Source organism: Suricata suricatta, chromosome 7, assembly GCF_006229205.1.
Source record: "Suricata suricatta isolate VVHF042 chromosome 7, meerkat_22Aug2017_6uvM2_HiC, whole genome shotgun sequence".
NCBI classification, from domain to species: Eukaryota; Metazoa; Chordata; class Mammalia; order Carnivora; family Herpestidae; genus Suricata; species Suricata suricatta.
Window position 1 is genome coordinate 49,768,906 of NC_043706.1, and position 21,139 is coordinate 49,790,044.

The following is a 21,139-nucleotide window of genomic DNA, read 5'->3' on the forward strand; positions in this document are numbered from 1 at the left end:
TTGCATCTTTCATGGTTCAGGGAACCTAACCTGTTGGAATATTCTCCTGTTGAAGAGTTTGCTTTTATATCTAGTGACATTTATCATTATCTAAGGCCAGCTGCCGGACTTCTCTTCAGTGCTCTGTTTATGGGGTTTGAACATCTATAAATGGAAACACTAGCTAACCAGAAATTATCGCCAGGGCTTTCTGATAGTGTCCTGAGCTCTCACAACTTGGAATGTCCTGCAATACCTAACATGTAAGCACGTCAAATCATTTTCTAGACAGAGTCTGAATCTCTTTTTCTGTTTCTCTCTCTCTTTCTCCCATTGTCTCTCTGTCTCTCGCTCTCATTCTCTTTCAACATGGAATTTGAAAAGCATGAAAAAGGAAGCTTATTAAATGAGAATTTAGAGGAGAAACTGACGGTAAGATGTGTGAGATTTATCACAGATTTATAATGTAATTGACTGAGTAAAAAAGCAGCTGTTACAGACTGGAAAATTGTACCAACTAGCTTGTATTTCCATGGTTTTTTTTTCCTGGTCAACAGTCTTAAAATTAATGAGTTCCTGGGTTTTGCTGAACACAGTGTAATAAAATAATTAATAAAATTATGATACTAGAATGTGGGCGAAATTGATTTTAGTTAAATTATGTGGTTCACCTTCCTTTTAAAAACCAGAATCTATTTGGTTTGAGGCCTTGTTGTGATTGTCTCCATGCTAGAAGTTGATTTCATTAATTGATATGAAGTCTAGCAAAGTCCAGTTTCTCTCAGAGATATTAGATTTATGTGTCAGGAAAAATATATAAGTATTATAGCCTATTTTAATGTTTTATGAACTAAGTTAATAAACTTTTAGTATAAGGGTAAAGTTTCTGAAAGTTTTCTTGTTGTTGTTGTTAGGAAGATTATAAAAGTAAGTTTATTTTGGTGCTAAGAAACGACATGTCAGTGAACAGGAGTGTTCACCTATATTTGCTCAAACATAAAATACACTATAAACTTGAGTAGTAGAATGTGCTGTTCATGGTTCACCTGATGGGTAGAGGAAGGTAATTATGCTTATAAATTTACTGTGGCTATGGAGTTAACATTAGAACAAGGCATGGCTAATTTTAACAATAGTACAAGTAACAAAAAGTAAAAAGATGTCAACTTTAAGACCGTGATTTCTTAAAATCATGAGAATTCATTGTTCTGGATGTTTGAAATAGAGATTTATGCACTCTTAATGATGTTAAAACTTGAAAGAGGAAGAAATAAACTACAGGGTTGAAAATTCTTGAAGTACATTGGAATTTCAAAGTCTTGAAAAAATATATTGAATAAAATATAACTTAAAGGATTCAAATCATCATTTTAAATATTAGCCATGGAGCTCTGTTCAAGGTAGTTTTCTAAACAAGTAATGGCCTCAGCTTATTTGGCTTTTTGACTATTTTCAAAAGCTATATATTATTATGAACTAACTAGAGGTTTTGAGTGAAAAAGTTCTGGGTTACAGTTCTTACTCCACAACTTCAAAATCTAGGACTCTGGGGTGTTGTTAAAGCTTCTGAGTCTCTCTTAACTCACTAGTAAGATGGGGAGAAGTAATTCTAATTTAAAGGGTGTCATGAAGATTAAAAACTATAATGTATGTGGATTCCCCATGCTGAACCTCTTATTTTCAAACTGTTTTGGGCTTGGCTTAATTAGAAAGTACATGCCCCAAAGGTTATTAATATAGAAAGAGAAATCTGAAATACAATTCAAAGTAAAAGGAAAACTCAGATATGCTAACCATAAAGGCTTAGTGGCTGTAAAACCATTATGGAACCAGAAAGAGAGTAAATAAATACATGGGTAAAGCGTTGCTATGAATTAGTGTGAAATATGATCCAGAGCTTTCTGGCAATCTTTTATGGGGAGTTTTGCAATATGGTGGATGTGGGGCAAGTGAACAAAAGTGAAAATGGTCTCTTATTTCACATTTCACTTTCTGGAGGGTCAGACATTTTAGATTCAGGACTCTATCTTTAACACAGGTATAAATCTAAAAGTGAGCAAAAACCTCTCCTTAGAGAAAGCAGTTATCACAAAATTTATGAATATTCTTCTGGAGCTAGCCTCTGATTAAGTTCAAGAAGAGAGGAGGGAAATACAGGACTGGTCAGAAGCCATGGGAACATCTACTCTGTACTGAGAAGAAATGGTTCTCGGGGAAGGGGGAGCACATGGAAATTTTGTAATGTGGACTGTCTCATCTTCAAGCACACAGAGCTATGTCTGTAACTCAGATGTTTTTCAAATAAAGGAATTCTGTTGCCATGGTTATCATGAAAAGGTTAACTTATATTCAGTATCTCTCAGAGAGCTGGAAAATATATATCTTTGGAAGTTTACTCAAATAACACCTTGTTTGTGTGGATGAACATCTAAAAACTTCAACTTGTGGTTAACCCTAATGTAATATAGTATGACTGGATAGGTTCGAGTATAGTTAAAATGTATTTTTGAGGGGTGCCTGGGTCGCTCAGTCAGTTGGGCGTCTCACTCTTGATTTCACCTCAGGTGATGATCTCATTGTTTGTGAGTTTGAGTCCCGGATCCAGTTCTGTGCTGATGATGCAGAGCCTGCTTGGGATTCTCTCTCTCCTCTTTTTTCTCTGTCCTTTCTCTCTCTCTCTGAAAATAAATAAATAAATAAATAAATAAATAAATAAATAAATGTATGTTTTTGTAGGACTCACTAGGTTCTGAAAATTATTAAATTTATTATAAACAGTAAAGTTGTAAAAATATGGTTTTAAAAGGAGCAAATATTTTCCTATTAAAATATTTAAATATGTGGGGCGCCTGGGTGGCTCAGTCGGTTGGGTGTCCGACTTTGGCTCAGGTCATGATCTCACGGTTTTTGGGTTTGAGCCCCACGTCGGGCTCTGTGCTGACAGCTAGCTCAGAGCCTGGAGCCTGCTTCGGATTCTGTGTCTCCCTCTTTCTCTGACCCTCCCCTGCTTGCACTGTCTCTCTCTGTCTCTCAAAAATAAGTAAAAAACATTAAAAAATAATAAAAAATATTTAAATATGTACCCATTAAAATGTTGCTGAGTTAGAATATGTATCTTCTTTAAAATGAATGGTGTACTTCTCATAAAGGTCTGTATTATGAACAATGTTATGGAATATATGATACAATTAAGACATTTACATGATTGGCTTTATTTGAAAAAAGATTTCTAAGGTGAGATCTATAGCAAATAAGAAAATCAACGGTCTCACAGATTTTTAAAATTCATCAGTTTATTCTACTCAGAAGCTAGACAAAAATAAAATAGGATTCTTTACTACATATCCAATACAGGTCTCACCTTATGGGAGAAAAATATTGCTACCTTTAGCTATTGACTATTTTTTTCCCCCCTGAATTTGTTGCTCTTTGGTGATTAAAAGTAAAGATTCCTGGAAGCTTGACAATTAAAAATGCATCCATAAATAATTAGATAAGAAATATGATATTCAAATCCTTCAAAATGTCCTTAATTTACCAATCCAATCTAAAAATTTTCACAAATCGGTTGAAATTTCCCAATATTTAAAATAACTTTTTAATGTTTATTTTGAGAGAGCTAGCGCACGCCCACATCCGCGCATGCATGCGCATGAGTTGGGGGAGGGGCAGAGAGCATGGAAGACACAGACTGAAGCAGGCTCCAGGCTCTGAGCTCTCAGCACAGAGCCCTGATGTGGGGCTTGAACCCACGAACCGTGATATCATGAGCTGAGAGGAAGTCAGATGCTTACCCGACTGAGACACCTACGTACCCCTGATATTATCCCAAATTTTTAAACATTAAAATGAAAAATCATTTAGCATGGATTTAAAAGGACATATCCATCCCTTGAAAAATCAACAACATATTAAGCTGTGCTGGATAGTTTAATCATCCCTGAATCTGCAAAATCCGATTATACTAAAGGTAGTTTTTGTGGGGGTACAGGGAGGGAGGGAACTATTTTGTAACAATACAGCTTTGTTTGCTTGGTTGCACAATAATTGGTGTTGGAACTGAATGGATCTTTTGTTTTTCCTGATGAGGCTTGAGTAAGGATTGTATTGTATCGTGTGTTCCCCAAAGTACATTCCTTATAATTCTGATTTTCCAAACTGCTCCACAAAAGCGGTTCTAATCTATGCTCAAGAATATTCATGAAACACTATGTACAGAATGAACTACACAGTCTATTTCCTTTTGTAGACTCCTATTGCATTTTAACACACTGAAGGCCGTGCGGCACCCTGGAGGTTAGTGTAGTATTTCTTGAACTCCCTACCAGTGTAATGCATTTGAATGTGTGTGTACAATGACACTAAGTATTCTAACTAGCATTCTCTGGAACACAGTTTAAGAAGGGGTGTGTCAGTATATTAAGTGTTTGATTTTATTTATGAGTTTCATTTTCAGAATAATGATACGCAGAATAATAAATTTAAGCTGAGTATCATATCTATAACCTGAGGTTATTCCTGGAGGGTTGAAAGTAACTATGTTTCTATTTGGTATGTTTTAATAGATAAGTAAAATTAAGGCAGGATATCCTATTTCCCCAAATCTTTGTCTTCTAAATTATTAAGTGCATCAACCAAGAATTTTACTTCAACTACAATTTCTTAATGAAAAGTAACAGTCAGTGTATTAACATAGTAAAAATAGTCATGCACTTCAGAGTATTCTGAAATAATAATGGCTTCTTTCTCTAAGAGATGATAAGAACAAACAGATTTTATGCATAAATCTAATAACTTTTATACATAAGTATAAATTGTCTCAAGAGACAATTGTATCTTTCCAAGTAATAAATGTTCAATAACTATCACAAAAATAATAATAATGAGTAGGGTAAGTCATTCAATTCATTTTATATTCAAAGTTGGTAGAAGCAAATTAACATAGTAGTCAACTTCTGAATGTCATAAACATTGCTTTTTTGTGGAAGAAATTATGGAGACTGAGAAAGTATGTCATCTGACAGATTATTTTTAACGGGATGTATCTAATTATAAAGAGATGAAAGCATAAATTTTTAAAAATTGAAATTTTACTTTTTATATTTTAATTTTTTCAACTCATTTTGAAGTTTGGGGTGAAAAGTTTATCCAATGACTTAAATTTACCTATGATCACACAAAAACCATTATTTTTGGTTTTAGAAAAAAAGAGATCATGCCACTTCTTTTTTTTTTAATTTTTTAAATGTTTTATTTATTTTTGAGACAGAGAGAGACAGAGCATGAGAGGGGGAGGGGCAGAGAGAGAAGGAGACACAGAACCGGAAGCAGGCTCCAGGCTCTGAGCTAGCTGTTAGCACAGAGCCTGACATGGGGCTCGAACCCACGAACGTGAGATCTGACCTGAGCCAAAGTCGGAGGCTTAACCAACTGAGCCACCCTGATGCCCCTCTCTTTTGATACAATGAAAGAGAAAAGAAATTGAAGAAAAAAACCACAGAAAATGATGCATTTTAAAATTCTGTGATAATTCAGTGAAGTGTACTTTTAAAGTAAGGTTGAATTAGTTATTTAAAGCTTTATTAACCCAAATAAAATTAATTATTTTATATGAAGAAATTTGTTAGCAAACAAAAATCAGGGGACCAGTACTTTGGTTATAGTTCCCAGTGGTATTATCTGATGACAAGTGTGGCTTTTGTTGGGGACCATCTTCTTTGGGGCAATCTCGTGTATATTAGGTAGAGATGTCCTCAGCAAAAGCAGAGTGAGCCTTTCAAATCAATGGACATTTCTGAATGCCTGTGTTGGACAAGACAGGGTCCTATGGACTATAGTGGGCATGATAGAGTCTTGACCACCAAAGAGATTATTCTATTTTATTACTTTTTAGTAGGTTATGAAGTAATAATGTACATTTTAGTAGCTTGGAAATAGTCCAAGTGTAGAAAACATAAACATCCCAATTCTTTTTCTCACATAGACTTGAGACAGCGAGTCTGTAATTATTCATCAGAATGCCTTAACAGTGGAGCTATTGTAAAGCATTGTATATAGTAACATATTTTATTCTGTCATAATATTGACTGTTAGAGGTCACTCAAAGGACGTGGCCTCTGGTTGCCCCATGAGCTGGACCCCAGCAATTGGAAGCTCCTCCCCTTCCTGCCATCCCCTTCCTTGGAATATACATTCTGCCTATCATTCCCACATGGGAGCTGTTTTAAGGACTTAGTGTTGAGAGAGTAAGGTGCTGTTGAGACCATCTGGATGATCATATCTGAACCTAGTTAAGGCCTCTGTACAAACTTTTATGATTATGGCGGTTGGCTATGGAGACCTACTCGTTTTGTGATGCCTAAGACAAGTTCACAAGTAAGTTCCTTGCTTATTAAGCTTGCCACCTAGCATTCTGGAGCAGTCTGCCTATTTGGTCTTTCCTAGCTCTCTGTGTGTGGGGACCAACTTCAAATTTCACTTGGGAAGCTCCCAAGGTTTTGATTCAACACCACATATCTATTTATTTTTCTAATTGTGTCTAACTAGAGTCATTGGTAACAGGTACTGAGTAGGTGCTGATATTCTTGAAAAAACAGTTTAGACTGTGGGTGTTTCTGATGTGTCATCCAGAGCTGATTTTCAGTATAATTTGAATGTTGATTTTGATCCATATGTAATTCCTGGTAAGACAACATCATATAATAAAATAAGTGGTAAATTTAGGTTCATAATACTCTGGTAGTCAGGTCCTTGATCTATGTTTCTTTATGGATTGTCCTGGACCCTTTTATGCTAATTTTGGTAGTGATCAAAAAGAAGGAAAGATGAAAACAAATGAATGAACAGTGTCATCTCCTTTTCTTTGGCATTTGATTATTTATTTTAGAAAACTCTTTACATTTCTCTGCCATTTGTAAGGGTGGACCAATGACTTTGGCTATGTTCTGGATTTTACTGATAAAGTTGCTTTGGGTGCCCATTTTGTTGGAGGGATCATTTTGATGATAGAGGATGTAACTTAATTTATCCCCACACCTTAACTCCTTTATGATGCTGGCTCATATTTCTTTGTATGTTTGACACCATCATGGAGAATGGTAGGCATCTGTGCATCTTTAAGACCGCTGCTGGCCTCCTTAACATGTTTCTGGAGCCTACAGTGCATTCTGTCTCTCTCCGCTTGGCACTTCTTCCATGGCCCATTCATCAGAAATATATTTTGCATCGATTAATCCCTTTTCTCCAGAGGGCCAGAGTTGTGTAATAAGTTGACATTTAAAATACTCTGTAGAAATAATTATTTAAAAAAAAGAGAAAACAGATGGGCAGTAATAAACAAAATTTTATAGTAAGTGTTTCAATGAATATCTTTCAACTAGAAAGCGAATGCAGGGAATCCAGAACTAGGATTTTCTGATTATCTGAACTCAGTGTCACTTCTAAATTTTTAGTAAGATTAATTTATTCCCCTTTCTTAATGAGATAAGAATTCCCTGAGAAGTCAGTAAAGGGTTTGTAGGTTTGCTCAGTCCGCATAAGGTATTTAGAGTTCACAGGTTCAGATAATGTTCCCAAAGAACTGAGACCTCCCTCCAGCATTTCAAGGGATAAGAAGATTCTGATTTTTACCCCAGGTGAAGTATAATTGCAAAGAATAACCATGAAATTTAATCATTTGACAGATCAAAGTAAACACCTAAATAATTGCTCTTAAGTCTCATTTGCATAAGAATTAATTCCACCTTAACTTCTCTCTGGCCTCCTTTTCATAGCCAGTAACAACATTTTAAAAATACTTGAAGACTCTGTAGTTTGGAATAAATAAATAAATTTTAGAAAAGGAGGGAAGAGGCAAGATGCCGTGGGCCATTGGGATGGATAGGAAATTACTAAGCAATGGGAGTTGAAGTCAATGAGTATAGTTGCAGAAAGAGGTAAGACTGGCAAAATGATGAGTTAGGAGGTGAGTGCATGCATGTGTTCTGAGTACCATCTTAGCATCTATGAAAACCAAAACGCCCGTGTGATGTGTGTGTGTGTGTGTGTGTGTGTACTTTTGACTCAAAGAAGAGGTCTCTCTAAGTGCCATCTAGTCTGGTAAAATGTATGTTGGATGTAAGTCTAGGAGACCATTATTGGTGATAAAATTGTGTTGGATTTGCAGAGATTGCTATACTCTCTAGAATTTTATAAGTCTGTAAAAAGTATCCTTTGGCTGTGTGGTTATTAAGTCCTTTACATACCAAACAATTCCTATTTCTACAAACATTAGAAGCCTTGAAAAATGTGTTTTTACATCCTCCTTGACCAAATGTAAAGTCGAAGCCTTGTTATTAGTTTATTAGACTGTGGTATAAAAAATCTATGGTTCAGTACTCATGAGTTGAACTGCTCAGATTTTTAGTTTTTTTTTTTTACTGAGAAGCAACAAAGTTTTGAGAATGTAATCATGGTGAGAATTATGGAATAGATAAATAAGTGGCTTAATATTAATATCAAAATACTGTCAAAATTAAGCATCATATGTTCTCATACATAAAATAAAGTGATGCTGTGTTTTCATCGGGAACAAAATTTTAGAATACATAAGGTCTGTGTTTTAAATGTTATCTCTAAGACGGGTTTCTTTAGCTTTTACTCATTCCCTTTTGTAGTTCTTACCACTCGGCAATGTGCCTGACACAGATATCTTGGTCCCTGTGCAATTCTAATTTTAGTCCCTTTGCACCGCTGAAGGTTGAGGGAAAAAGTAGACTGCACCGAATGGCAAAGTCCTCACCACCGTTTCCATTTTCCTTTTTCCTTTAAGAAAAATGAGGGCTGTGTCGGTTAGTACCCAGGGACGGGAGGGGAGAGCAAAGTGAAACTGATAAGGATCCAGATTTCTACTTTATGGTTCAGATGAAGTTCTTGAAGCCATCCAGTCCTTTGAAAACCACTGCTAATTAAAGCTGTGTCTGCTGATAATGTAAGTCTGAGATGCACTGTTTGAATGGATCTTTTGATACAGCTCTGTGTGTTGGTGAATAGCAGAAGGGAGATGGATCGCAGGCGTTAAGCAAACTGTGCTTTCACACTGACATTTATAACACACTGTACGTGTGGGGAAATATTTTCTAGGTTCTCATTGTAGGAATTACAATGAGCTTACATATCTAGTTGTTCTGCCCCAACTATGGCTCCCCTCAGGGAATGACAAATAGACCGCTGTATTAGTGATGTAATTACATTACAGAGTCATGGGCTTTATTTTGCTACATGATCTTCATAAAAATAAGGAGGTGATTTTTTAAATGGTGAGAGGGTGTCTGTGGTTTAATTGCCAGTTTTCTCCTTTATTTACAACCTAAAGATTTCTCAAGGGTACTTTCCTCAATGTTCTTCTCAGCTATTGGGTGTTTCCTTGTGTATGTAGCTTCTGGGGAAGACGTCACCCCCAGTTTGTTCTTCAAACTAGGCCCCCTGCCCTTGCGGATGTCAGAATGCAGCAATTCAGAGACCACCTCATGCTTTTAAACATTAACTTGATGACATTCATCTCAGGAGCAGATGAGAGAGCCCCTAAGATTGCTTTCCTAAACCTGAAATAATTTCTCTAGGATATCACGTCGTAGTGGGAGACTGAAGGAGGAAATGTCAGCATGAATTAATAAGCTTATCACAGAGAGTGGGGAGTTCTTTTAGAATGTGTGAAGGAAACATGGGAAATAAAATAGTTTTGTTCCATTTTTTTTCCACTTGAGCTCAGTTTTCAATCTGGAAATTCCTGCGTTTTTAAAATCTGCTTTTGCGTATGCATCCATCCATTCATCCATCCCTCCTTCCATCCATCCATCCTGGGGGTCCTCTGCTTGCAGCTTGCTGACCCCCTGGTGGCCGGGACGCCTTTGCACGGGGCATGGAAGGAGAAGAGGGAGTTGGTCTTAGAGATTTGCAATAAATTCTCTTCTTTGCCACCCTACTGAAGTCATGACCCTTGTGGAATGTGCCTGCCTTGAATCTGGTGCGTCCTCCAGGGTTTGGAAAGATATTTATTAGGGTTCTTTCTTGACTGTAGCTCTGCTTCATAGCATAGGTGTGCAGCTTCATCTCCTTTTCATCTTCCAGAAATTTACAAGATACTTTCTCATGCTGACTGCTTTCCCCTTCCAAATCTTTTATTGTTGTGGGTTTATTCTTTTAAATTCCTTTTATTTTAATGGGGTTGAGAAAAGGATGTGAGAGAAACTTATGTACTCCATCAGCCATCTTGAACCAGAGGCCCCTGGGTTTATTTTTAAAGCTTGTCCTCAATGCTTTGTGTTTTCAGTTGTGGTGAGTGTGTGGAATACCTTTATTATTCTTCGCTGAGAGATAAATGGCATGATGTGGAACTATTTAACACAGGCTATGCTAAAAAATATCCTGAGCATATAACTAAAAATATTTTATGCCATTTCTAAAAGTTTGAATGTTGAAAATTAAGAAATTTCTAGTTTTTACTCTTTTTCATGCTCAACCTATGTGAGGTGCAGTTGCCTCATCTGTAAAATGGGATATGACTTACCTCCTGGGGCTATTATAGGAACTGAAAATGAGGAAATATGTAGAAAGTGCTGTGCATAATGAGCACTCAGAAACCGGTAGTCATTGGAGATAGAATTATAATGGTTTCCAACTTTACCCTTGTATCTGGGAAACCCCAGGCTATGGTTGTAGTTTGTTTTCTTTAGACAGACCTCGTGTGATTTCAAATTCACTCTTAGGCTGGAGGCCATGCTTACTTTCCCACGAAGAAGGGTGTTATTATCCAAATTTTAAGTTTTTTAAAAAGTTTATTTATTTTGAAATAGAGATAGAAAGCAAGCATGGGAAAGGCAGAAACAGAGGAGACAGAATCCCAAGCAGGCTCCATGCTGTCAGCACAAGCTCCTGATGTGGGGCTTGAACTCATGAACTGTGAAATCATGACCTGAGCTAAGGTCATGAGTCAGGTGCTTACCCAGCTGAACCACCAAAGTGTCCCAAACTTTAAGTTTTAATTTTGTGTCTGTCCTGTGAAGACTGACAAAGATTAAAAAAATACATGGTGCCCATTCTGGAAGACATTATGGCCCAATCTCTGTGGGGAACAATTATGTTCTATGAATGTAAGTACTAATAAACATAGGAATAAATGGCTACATTGTGAGGTGAAATAATTAGGATCTAACCTAATATGTAGCTCATATAAGTAATAAAAATCATACTAGTAACTGCTGGATTTACCAACTCAGGATATTTGCAAAAGGGGAAGAATATAGGTAAGTAAAAGGAGAGTTAAGGAAGGCATCCTGGTGCCTGTGTGTGTGTGTATAAAATGTTAAAATTTAGAACATAATATGGTTGACAGCCTTTCTGATTCAAAACAGTTTTAAATCCAAAAACTATTTCATTCAGGATATCATAGTTTATGTCCCTTACCTTTATCTGGCATATTTTCTTCCCTGCATATAAGACATTTTCCCAGGAAAGCAACACTTCTGACAGTTAATTAATTTTTTATTAAAAACTTTTGTGTACAATATACAGTTTCCTATTACTACAAGTAGCACTGTAAATTGGTACCACTTTTCTGGAGCATGATATGGAGGTATTAAATAGTTACATACACACTGGCCAGATAATTTTACTCTAGGAATCTGTTTAAAGTGAAGAAATATACAAATATTTAGTTATAATGATGCTTCTTACAACATTATTTACAAAAGTAAAAATACTGGGCATAGTAGAGGAATTAGTTTCTAATCTATTATAGAATACAAGGATTTAAGGGTAGTAATATAGTGGAATATATATCACTTTCTTCCTACAAGGATACAGATGTTATGAACAATTCTTTGTGGACCCTCCTTATTGGCAGACCCACCAACATGCAATCAGTGAATGTATTTGTGCAGCACGTCTCTTAGGGCTAAAGCATAGAATCTTAATAATCCAAATAAAGGCTCCAATACCATGGGTTGAATTGTATTTTTCGGTTTTACTGAACTTTCAGATAGCTCAGTGATATTTTTCTTTACTATAAGCTCACATATTTATGGATCTGCTGAATTGATGAGATTGTATCAGAATTCAAGGTAGGTCATATTTGGTGCTCTATTCTTCATTTGAAAGCAGATTTATAGAAACCTTGAGTGCTTTTGTCCTTTTGGCTTAACAGCATTGGCCACCAGCAGACTGTAAACTCCTCTAGGTCAGGAGCTTTATTCTCCTGGCACTTAGTGTGGTGTCTGATACATGGGAAATGGTGCCCATGGATAAACTGCATTGGTGTGACTGACATGTCTCAGTGTGCAGGTATCATGCACTTTATTTGATTTAATAAGTGACAGGGATCCCAAACTGATCAATCAAGTCAATCATTTTTTTTTTTAACATTTATTTATTTATTTTGGAGAGAGAGAGTGGGAGTGTACACTGGTACCAGGAAGGGGCAGACAGAAAGGGCAAGAGAGAATCCCAAGCAGGCTCCATGCTATAGTGCAGAGCCCATCCTGGGGCTTGATCCCATGAACTGTGAGATCATTTCCTGAGCTGAAATCAAGAGTCAGACACTTAACCTACTGAGCCACCCAGGTGCCCCCCACATCAATCGCTTCTGATGGACTTTTAACTCAACCTTATCAGTTTTGCTTGTGTGTGAAAATGGAAAGTATTGTCTTCTGTGAAATCTCTGTGCAATGTGAGGAACATTAAATCTCAGGATGCTGGGTGCCCATAGTTTTTGCAGAGACATCAGTACCCTCCACTCAGAGTCCCAGACCTTGGTGTGGCCATAGGCATCCATGACGTTGGCAGCAGAATTGAAGATTTTGCCATTGGCAATAGCAATGCCATGTATGACAGCCGGAATATGACAGGAGGAAAATGGCAGACTTCGTATGTTAGCTGAAGCACTAGTTCTTAGAGCAATGATGGAGGTTGTGGAACTTTCTCAGACTGGGTAGAAGCCCAGCCATAGGGATACTATTTTAATACCATTTATAATGATGAATTTGACCTCATTTTAGCTCCCCAAATTACCAATTCCCTTGTGAAAATTAAGTACTACCAAAAAATGATGTTTAAATATTAGGTATTTTCAGATATCTGGAAATTCTTTACCACTGGCAATTATAATTAACAAGATACTTAGGAAATTGATAGAATTTGCATTTTCCTTTGAGGATTTTCATGTTTATTTTTGAGGAGCTTATACTTTGCTTAGATTCTTTTTCTTATCCTACCAAGTGCCAGTGCTAGAGGTAGATGTAGAGTTTGCAATGTAATGCAGTGACACCTGTAGAGTTTGGAGTAGAGCAGAGTGCTTCCAGATAGGTGTGATTTTTGTGCATTTGGCTTTGGTTTGTTTTTATAATATTTGAGATGTAAAGGGGATTATTTTTTGGTTTCTCATGTATTTAAATTCCCCAGGTACAAGTGCAGGTTGATTCTTAATAATAATTATAGGGAGAAATGAGCTTATTGTCATTCTAAAGGCACTAAATGTGCTGACATTTTTTTCTCATTACTCTGTTTTTTGTTGATGTTTTACCCTTCATAATGAGACAGCTCTTGGTGTTTTAATCTAGTGTTCTAGTATAGTTTAAGACCTTATTCTTACAAAGCATTTTAGGTTGAATTTTTAATGTGACACCAAGCTTGAAAACCAAATATCTATTGACTGATAGTTTAAGATAAATGGAATAATTTGGCCCAGGTGATGATTTTGATAATAGCTGGAACATGTTTTACATTCCAAGAAGTAGATAAAGCACTTGACTTGCAATCATCACTGCCGTTCTAAAAGGTAAATGGTATTGTTTCCATTTCATAGTTGAAATAACTAAGTCTTAAGTCAGTTGTCCAGGACACATAGCAAGCCATTGGAGGAGTTTCAGCTCAGGATAATCTGATCCAGAACCTGCCCTTCTAAGCATACCTATCCCCCTTTCATTGACAGATCTAGAATCTCAGCTCCCCCGGTGGGCTGATTTCCTGTTCTCCTTAGAGCAAACAGACACATACTTGGGGTTTATTCCAATGTACAACCATAAAATAATCAAAACTGATACTTACCTCAAGGGGATTTTAAATTCTTTGTTCTTGAAAGACTAATGCTTAGCCATTGTGGAATAGAGCAGGATGTTACTACCATGGACTCTAAACAAGTCATAGAACTTCAGTAGTCTCCTTCTGAATTCACTTAACATCTGTTAAAATGATTTTCCTTTAAATAGAGAAATACATTTTGATAATATAGTGAATTTTCACTAGAAATATTAGATAAGTGATAACCTTTACATTATACAAGGAGTGGGCTTTCAAAATCTTGATTACTGTTTTGGGATCTACCTTCTCAGTCAACTATATTGTTTGGGCTTAGATGCTAAAGATTCTGATTCTAATTCCAATGAAGGTGGGGTGATTTCCTACCCTATCAAGCAATTCTTGGACACCAGATGGGTGTCCTACGATCCAACTGCCTGAAAATCTGAGGTTCCTACAACCTCTTCATTGGGTTCAATTAATTTGCTAGAGTGGCTCGGAGAACCCAAGAAACCCATTTACTCACTAGATTACCAATTTATTACAAAGGATACGAAAGGACATGAATCAACAGCCAGATGAAGAGCTGCATTGACCAAGGTGTGGGGGAAGGGCACGATGCTTTCTTGCCCTCTCCCAAAACATCACTTTCTCCATAGCTCCACCTGTCCATCAACCCTGAAACCCTGCAAACCCCAACCTTTTGGGTTTAATGGAGGCTTCATTATGTATGTGCAGTTGATTAAATCACTGGCCATTGCCTATTGAGCCCAATCTCCAGCCCCTCTTCCTTCCTTCCCCCCCATGTCCCCTGCCCCCAGATCTTGGGAATGGGTCTGAAAGTACTAATCCTCTAATCATGAGGTTGGTTTTCTGGGCAACTAGCCCCCATCCTTAGGTTACCTGGGACTTTCCAAAGTCACTTCATTAACATGACAAAAGACACCCTGATTACCCTCATCACTTAGGAAATTCCAATGGTTTTAGGAGCTCTAAAACCATACCAGAAGTGGGATAGACACCACATTTCCTGTTATAAATCACAATATAACATTGTAAATCAAACACAAGAGAAAGAGGATATCTAATATAATTGTTTTTCAACTAGAGTAAAATTAATACTTAATGTATTTATTAGTGTGTAAGCTCAGAGAATCATTTTGAGGTTTCTTTCAAAAAATTTTTTTTATGTCTTTATTTTTTTATTTTGAGAGAGAGACACACACACACACACACAGAGTGAGTAGGGGAGGGGCAGAGGAGGAGGGAGACCCAGAATCTGAAGCAGGCTCCAGGCTCTGAGCTGTCTGCACAGAGCCTTACACAGAGTTCGAACCCACGGACTGTGAGATCATGACCTGAGCTGAAGTCAGACACTCAACTGACTGAACCACCCAGTCATCCCTTGAAGTTTCTTTAAAACATGAAATCCCGGGGCGCCTGGGTGGCTCAGTTGGTTGAGTGGCTGGCTTCAGCTCAGGTCATGATCTCATGGTTTGTGGGTTCGAGCCCTGTGTCAGCTTCTGTGCTGACAGCTAGCTCAGAGCCTGGAGCCTGCTGCAGATTATGTGTGTCTCCCTCTCTTTTAACCCTCCTCTACTCACGCTGTCTCTCTCTGTCTCTCAAAAATAAATAAAAAACATTAAAAAAACCACATGAAATCCCTGGAAATCTCTAATCTATTCTTCATCTCTACACAGACCACCCTTAAACAATTTGGAGGCTGAGGCACCAATTCCCATGCAATGAAAAGTCCATGTATAAGTTTTGACTCCCCCAAACCATAATTATTAATAGTCTGCTGCTGATTGGAAGCTTACTGATAACATAAACAGTTAAGACTGTTGCATGTAATAAATATTGTAAGCTAGAGAAAGAAATGTTATTAAAACAAGAAAATACATTTACAGTGCTGCACTATAAAAAAAATCCACATATAAGTGGACATGAACAGTTCAAACTTCTGTTCCAGGATTAATTGTAATTATGTTATTTCACTCCTGTTAAATAAATGAAATTTTGCAGTAGGTAGTCTTTTGAGAGTTTTTTTTTTCATTTAGTGTAACTTCCTTGAGGTTTATTCAAGTTGCATGTCCGCAGTCTGTTCCTTTTTATTGTTTAGTAGTATTCCATTGAAAGGATATACCACATTTGTTTAACCATTCTGGCTCCCCCCTACCTGAGGGACTTTAGGTTTAGGTAGTTTTCAATTTTTAGCTATTAAAAATAAAGCTGCTGTGAACATTTATGTACACATTTCTGTGTGAAAATAGGTTTTAATTTCTTTGGGATCAGTCCCTAAGAGAGCAACTGCTGGATCATATGGTAAGTTAGTTTTCTGTTTTGAAGGGAACTGTCAAACTGTTTTCTAGAGCAGCTATGTCATTTTACATTCTCACCAGTAATGCATATGAGTTCCATTTTCACCTTACTCTAGCCAGCATTTGGTGATAGCATTGTATTTTATTTTAGTTATTCTAATGTGTATATAGTAGTATCCCATTGAATTTTTAATTTGCGTTTCATTGATAACTAATAGCATTGAACATCTTGCATGTGCCTATTTGCCATATATATCTTTTTTGTGATGTGTCCGTTCAGATCTTTTACCCATGTTTTAATTAGGTTGTTTTCTTACTGCTGATTTTTTTAAAAGTTTATTTTTGAGAGAGAGAAAGAGCATGAGTAGGGGAAGGGGTAGACAGAGAGAGAGAGAGAGAGAGAGAGAGAGAGAGAGGGAGAGGGAGACACTCCCAAGCAGGCTCCTTGCTCTTGGCACGGAGCCTGATGTGGGGCTCAAACCCACAAACTTTGAGATCATGGCTTGAGCTTAAATCAAGAGTTGAATGCTTAACTAACTGAGCCACCCAGGTGCCTCTCTTACTGCTGATCTTTGAGAATTTTTTTAATACATTGTAGATACATGTCCTTTGTTGGATATATGGCTTAGAAATGTTTTCTGTTAGTTTGTAGCTTTTCTTTTTCCCCCTCCTCCTTTTCCTCCTTCTCCCTTTCCTCCTTCTCCTCCTCCTTCTCTTTCTCCTGTTCCTCCTTCCTCGTCTTCTTTTCCTCTTTTTAGTAACATCATAAATCTTATCATGAGGTTACTAGGGAACACTGAAGTTTGCTCTTATTCTTGGTCTCTCATTGCCATTCTCAGAATGGAGGAGTATGGTACTGTGGGAATCCTGAGGATGGTTTGGCCATCAGTTTATGCATGGCTGACACAAGAGGATTTACCTCCCTAGGTCTAAATATCTTCTTTTACCCCCTATGAAAAAGTAAATATTAAGCCAGATAATCTGAAGTTTCTTCCAGTTTTAATTTATGTAATTTTATAAATTTCCAGGAGGGTGGAGCCTAGATCTTGAAAGTTCTAATGGAAGGCAACATCCCTAGATTTCATACTTCACCAACAGAAAGGGGCCAATCTGGAATACTTACGGAATTTTTACCATGGGGAATTACCCTTGTATAAATATATTTATATTGAAGTTGTACATTTATTTTTATTTTTTTTAATGTCTAATTAGTTTTGAGAGAGAAAGTGAGGGGGAGAGAGAGAGAAAGAGAGAGAGAGAGAGAGAGAGAGAGAGAGAGAGAGAGAGAGAGCGCATGAGCCAGGGAGGGGCAGAGAGAGAGAGGCACAGAATCTAAAGCAGACTCCAGGATCTGAGCTGTCATCACAGAGCTTGGCACAGGGCTCAAATTCATGAGTTGTGAGATCATGATATGAACTGAAGTTGGATGCTCAACAAACTGAGCTACACTGTCACCCTAAAGTTGTACCTTTAAAAGCATAGATCAGTATATAGTAAGCCATGTTATGGGGGCCCCTAAGTTAAAGTTTATTAGGATGGACAATATAGATAAGTATTGAGCAAAGATTAAAAAAAATGTAAAAAGGCACAGTTTGTTAATTTGAGAAATGCCAATATCTCTCTCAAAATATTTGAGTTGGTTTAGCCCAGCATACTTAAGGACAAAGGAATTATATAGTGCTGAAAAACAATAGCCTGAAAATTATGCTGTGCACAATTCCTGGCTCCTGCCACTCACCAGCTCTGTAATCTTGGCCAGTCTAGTCAATACTCTAAATATCAGAGTTTTGGACTATAAAATGAAGATAACAGTAGTGCCCATATCAAGGGGTTATTGTGAGAAATGACACATGTAATAATTGTGATAGTTTCTTTCCCTATAATTTCAACCAGTCACCAAAGTTTTAAAGGGAAAATTATTAGGCTAATTCACTTGGATTTGTAGAGCTGTTACAATAAACCCAAAAATATTGACTTAGCACAGTAAAAACTTATTTTCTTCTGACACAACAGCTCTGGGAGGTTCCAGGCCAGCCCTGGATGGAGGGGTAAGGGAAGTCAGGCCTCAGATATGTTCTGCCCAGTAACTGCAGAGTAGAAATTTCAACTTTGTCAAGTAGGGTGTGAGGAATGGGGAGGAGTGAACACACATTCTTGAGAACTTGTGGACAATGCCAGAACTTAGAAAAATGTTCATTTAACAGAATAGAAAACTATTTGCCAAGGAGTGGGGGAGGGGGGCAGCTGAATGAGGAGAGGTTGGATAATAGGAGGGGTTGGTTAGTAGGAGGGATACAAACTTTTAGCTGCAGGATGAATATGTTCTGGGGATATAATTTATAGCATGGTGACTGTAGCTAACACTATACTGGATGACTGAACTTTGCTAAAGGGGTAGGACTTAAACGTTCTCATTAAAAATAAAGAAAGAAAGAAAAGGTAAATATGAGAGGTGATAGATGGGCTCGTTAACTTGATGGGGAATGTGTATGTATATTAAATTATAAACTTAATGTGTAGACTTTAAATACCATATAATTTTATTGGTCAATTTTACCATAGCATAGGAAAAAACAGTTTCTCTAATAACACTTTGTTAGAGTCACAGGGCCATAGGAAGTTCTTGTAATATTTATTGATCTTGTCTTTGGTTGACACTTAAGATGATGAGTAATCAAGGGATTTGGGCATTCAAAGGGGGTTTCTAATAGGTTGCAATATTTTGCCCCACATTCTGTTCTGCTTTTGGTTTTATTTGATTGGTAGTTCAGTGTGTACTCTGTAAAGGATTGGTGATAATATTCACAGTGTTTCTATGTTAGGGGTATGTCATAGAGCTGTAGTTCCACATTGATTTCACATGTTTGGTGTCTGGAATCCTGCCAATCTTCCATGTCTTTCCTGGATTAACTCTATAGCCCAACATGATTAAGTGAGTTCATATAGAGTATTTCTTCTCAAAGGACATTTGTAAGCCATTAAAACTGAGTAGATGCTTTTGTGTGTGTGTGTGTGTGTGTGTGTGTGTGTGTGTGTGTGTGTGTGAGAGAGAGAGAGAGAGAGAGAGAGAGAGATTTCTCGGTGCTTCTACACAATAATATTGTTCTCTATCACAGTTTTGGATAAAGATGATGTTGTAAAATGCAAATGCTTAATAAAAGGGGAAGGATAGTATGTTAGTCCTTGGGAGGCTTTGCAGAAGTTTATCAGATTTGTTGAGAAAGCAAAGGTCAGCAGCCTGGGGATACATTTTGAAAGGGGAAAGATCCTTCTGAAAAAGAGATTGATGGATATCATAGAGAAGAATTGCGGGTAATGGTCAAAACAAAGCTGCCAGTGTGGAGTATTTAAAATGTCATGATATCATGTTGAATTCAGAGATGGAATCATGATTCTAGTGCCTTCCAGCTGTGGACTTTTCTTTGGCAACTTCTCTTTAGTGACTCTTTGTTCTTTCTAAGCATCGTTACTAATATTTGATAGTATTTTCATGATTTAGGTGATATTAAATAATTGCACCACCTCGATTAATGCATATAGTATTCAGAAAATGCTTGTTCACACCTCCCCTCACTCCCTGAATCCCTCAGAAATCTGCAAAGGGTCAGCTGTGGTCCTAACATGTGGCATGAGTACCTATGAAACGAGCCAGAGTAGTGGGGCACCTGGGTGGCTCAGTCGTTTGGCTCAGGTCATGATCTCACGTTCGTGGGTTTGAGCCCCGCATCAGGCTCTGTGCTGACAGCTCAGAACCTGGAGCGTGTTTCAGATTTTGTGTCTTCCTGTCTCTCTGCTCCTCCCTCACTCATGCTCTTTCTCTGTCTCAAAAATAAATAAAACATTAAAAAAAATGAGCCAGAGTAGAAGAACTTACTAGACTATAGAGTATACCCTCGATGACTCATCAGCACACATTTGTTCTCTGATATGGCTCCAGTCTGAGTTAAAGTTGTTGGCTTCATAGTGAGGACTTCTCTCACATAGGATCAGGAGAACTGAGGCTCCTCATAAAGAGCATGATCCTTCAAGTCAGGGAGTGAGTGCCTCCGGGGCACCTCATTCATTCATAATGCTTTCTAGAAGACTGAATGCCCCAATTGGTCTGTGGATTGCTGCTTCTCTGTGACAAGGTTTTATACACTCGAGTAAATGAGAAGAATGAAAACACTGCAATCTCCATAAAATAATTTATGTTTGTTAAGTAGATTTAATGGATTATCCTTTTTTGGGATTGTGCTCTTCCTGTTTTACTTTTAAAATTTTCTTTATATTTATGAAATGATGGATCCTTAAGAAAGAAAAAACAATTACTAATCCACAAATTCCCAAAGTCTAGAAAACCACTTTTCATTTTTGTCTCTGCTTTCAGATGTCTTTAGAAAGGTCTGCTGGATATTTTTTGTCATCACCAAACTGTAACTTCTTAGCATGTATCACATCCCATTTTCTTTTGCTTCTTTCAGAGCCCTCATTTTCTCATCTAGCAAACAAATTGATCTTTGCCATATGCAAACACTAAAATTAAATTTTTTCTATTTTATAATTCTTGTCCCCTCTGTATGTAAGTAGTCACACTTACTTTTCACATTAGGAAATTAGATTTAACACCAAGTAAGGTTCTGAGCACATATGATGTAGACAGGCACAGTCCTTGGGGTTTATATATGAATTGTCTCATTTTTATGTCATTGTAGCCTTGCATCAGGTTCCCTAAGAATCTGAAATTTCTTTTTTGCTTACAGAACCAGATGTGTTTTAAGTGGTAACTGAGAAATTGTAATATATGAGGT

At 37.2% G+C, this 21,139-nt stretch overlaps 1 protein-coding gene across 1 annotated transcript in view; it reads left to right on the top strand.

The window, feature by feature from the left end:
* Positions 1-234: 234 nt before the first annotated feature.
* Positions 235-21,139, top strand: part of MLIP (muscular LMNA interacting protein) — a 208,884-nt gene continuing 187,979 nt past the window's right edge. The window contains exon 1 of the mRNA XM_029945578.1: positions 235-411. Within this exon, the coding sequence (XP_029801438.1) occupies positions 349-411 (63 nt within the window). The 5' untranslated portion in view covers positions 235-348. The remainder of the gene's footprint in view (positions 412-21,139) is intronic.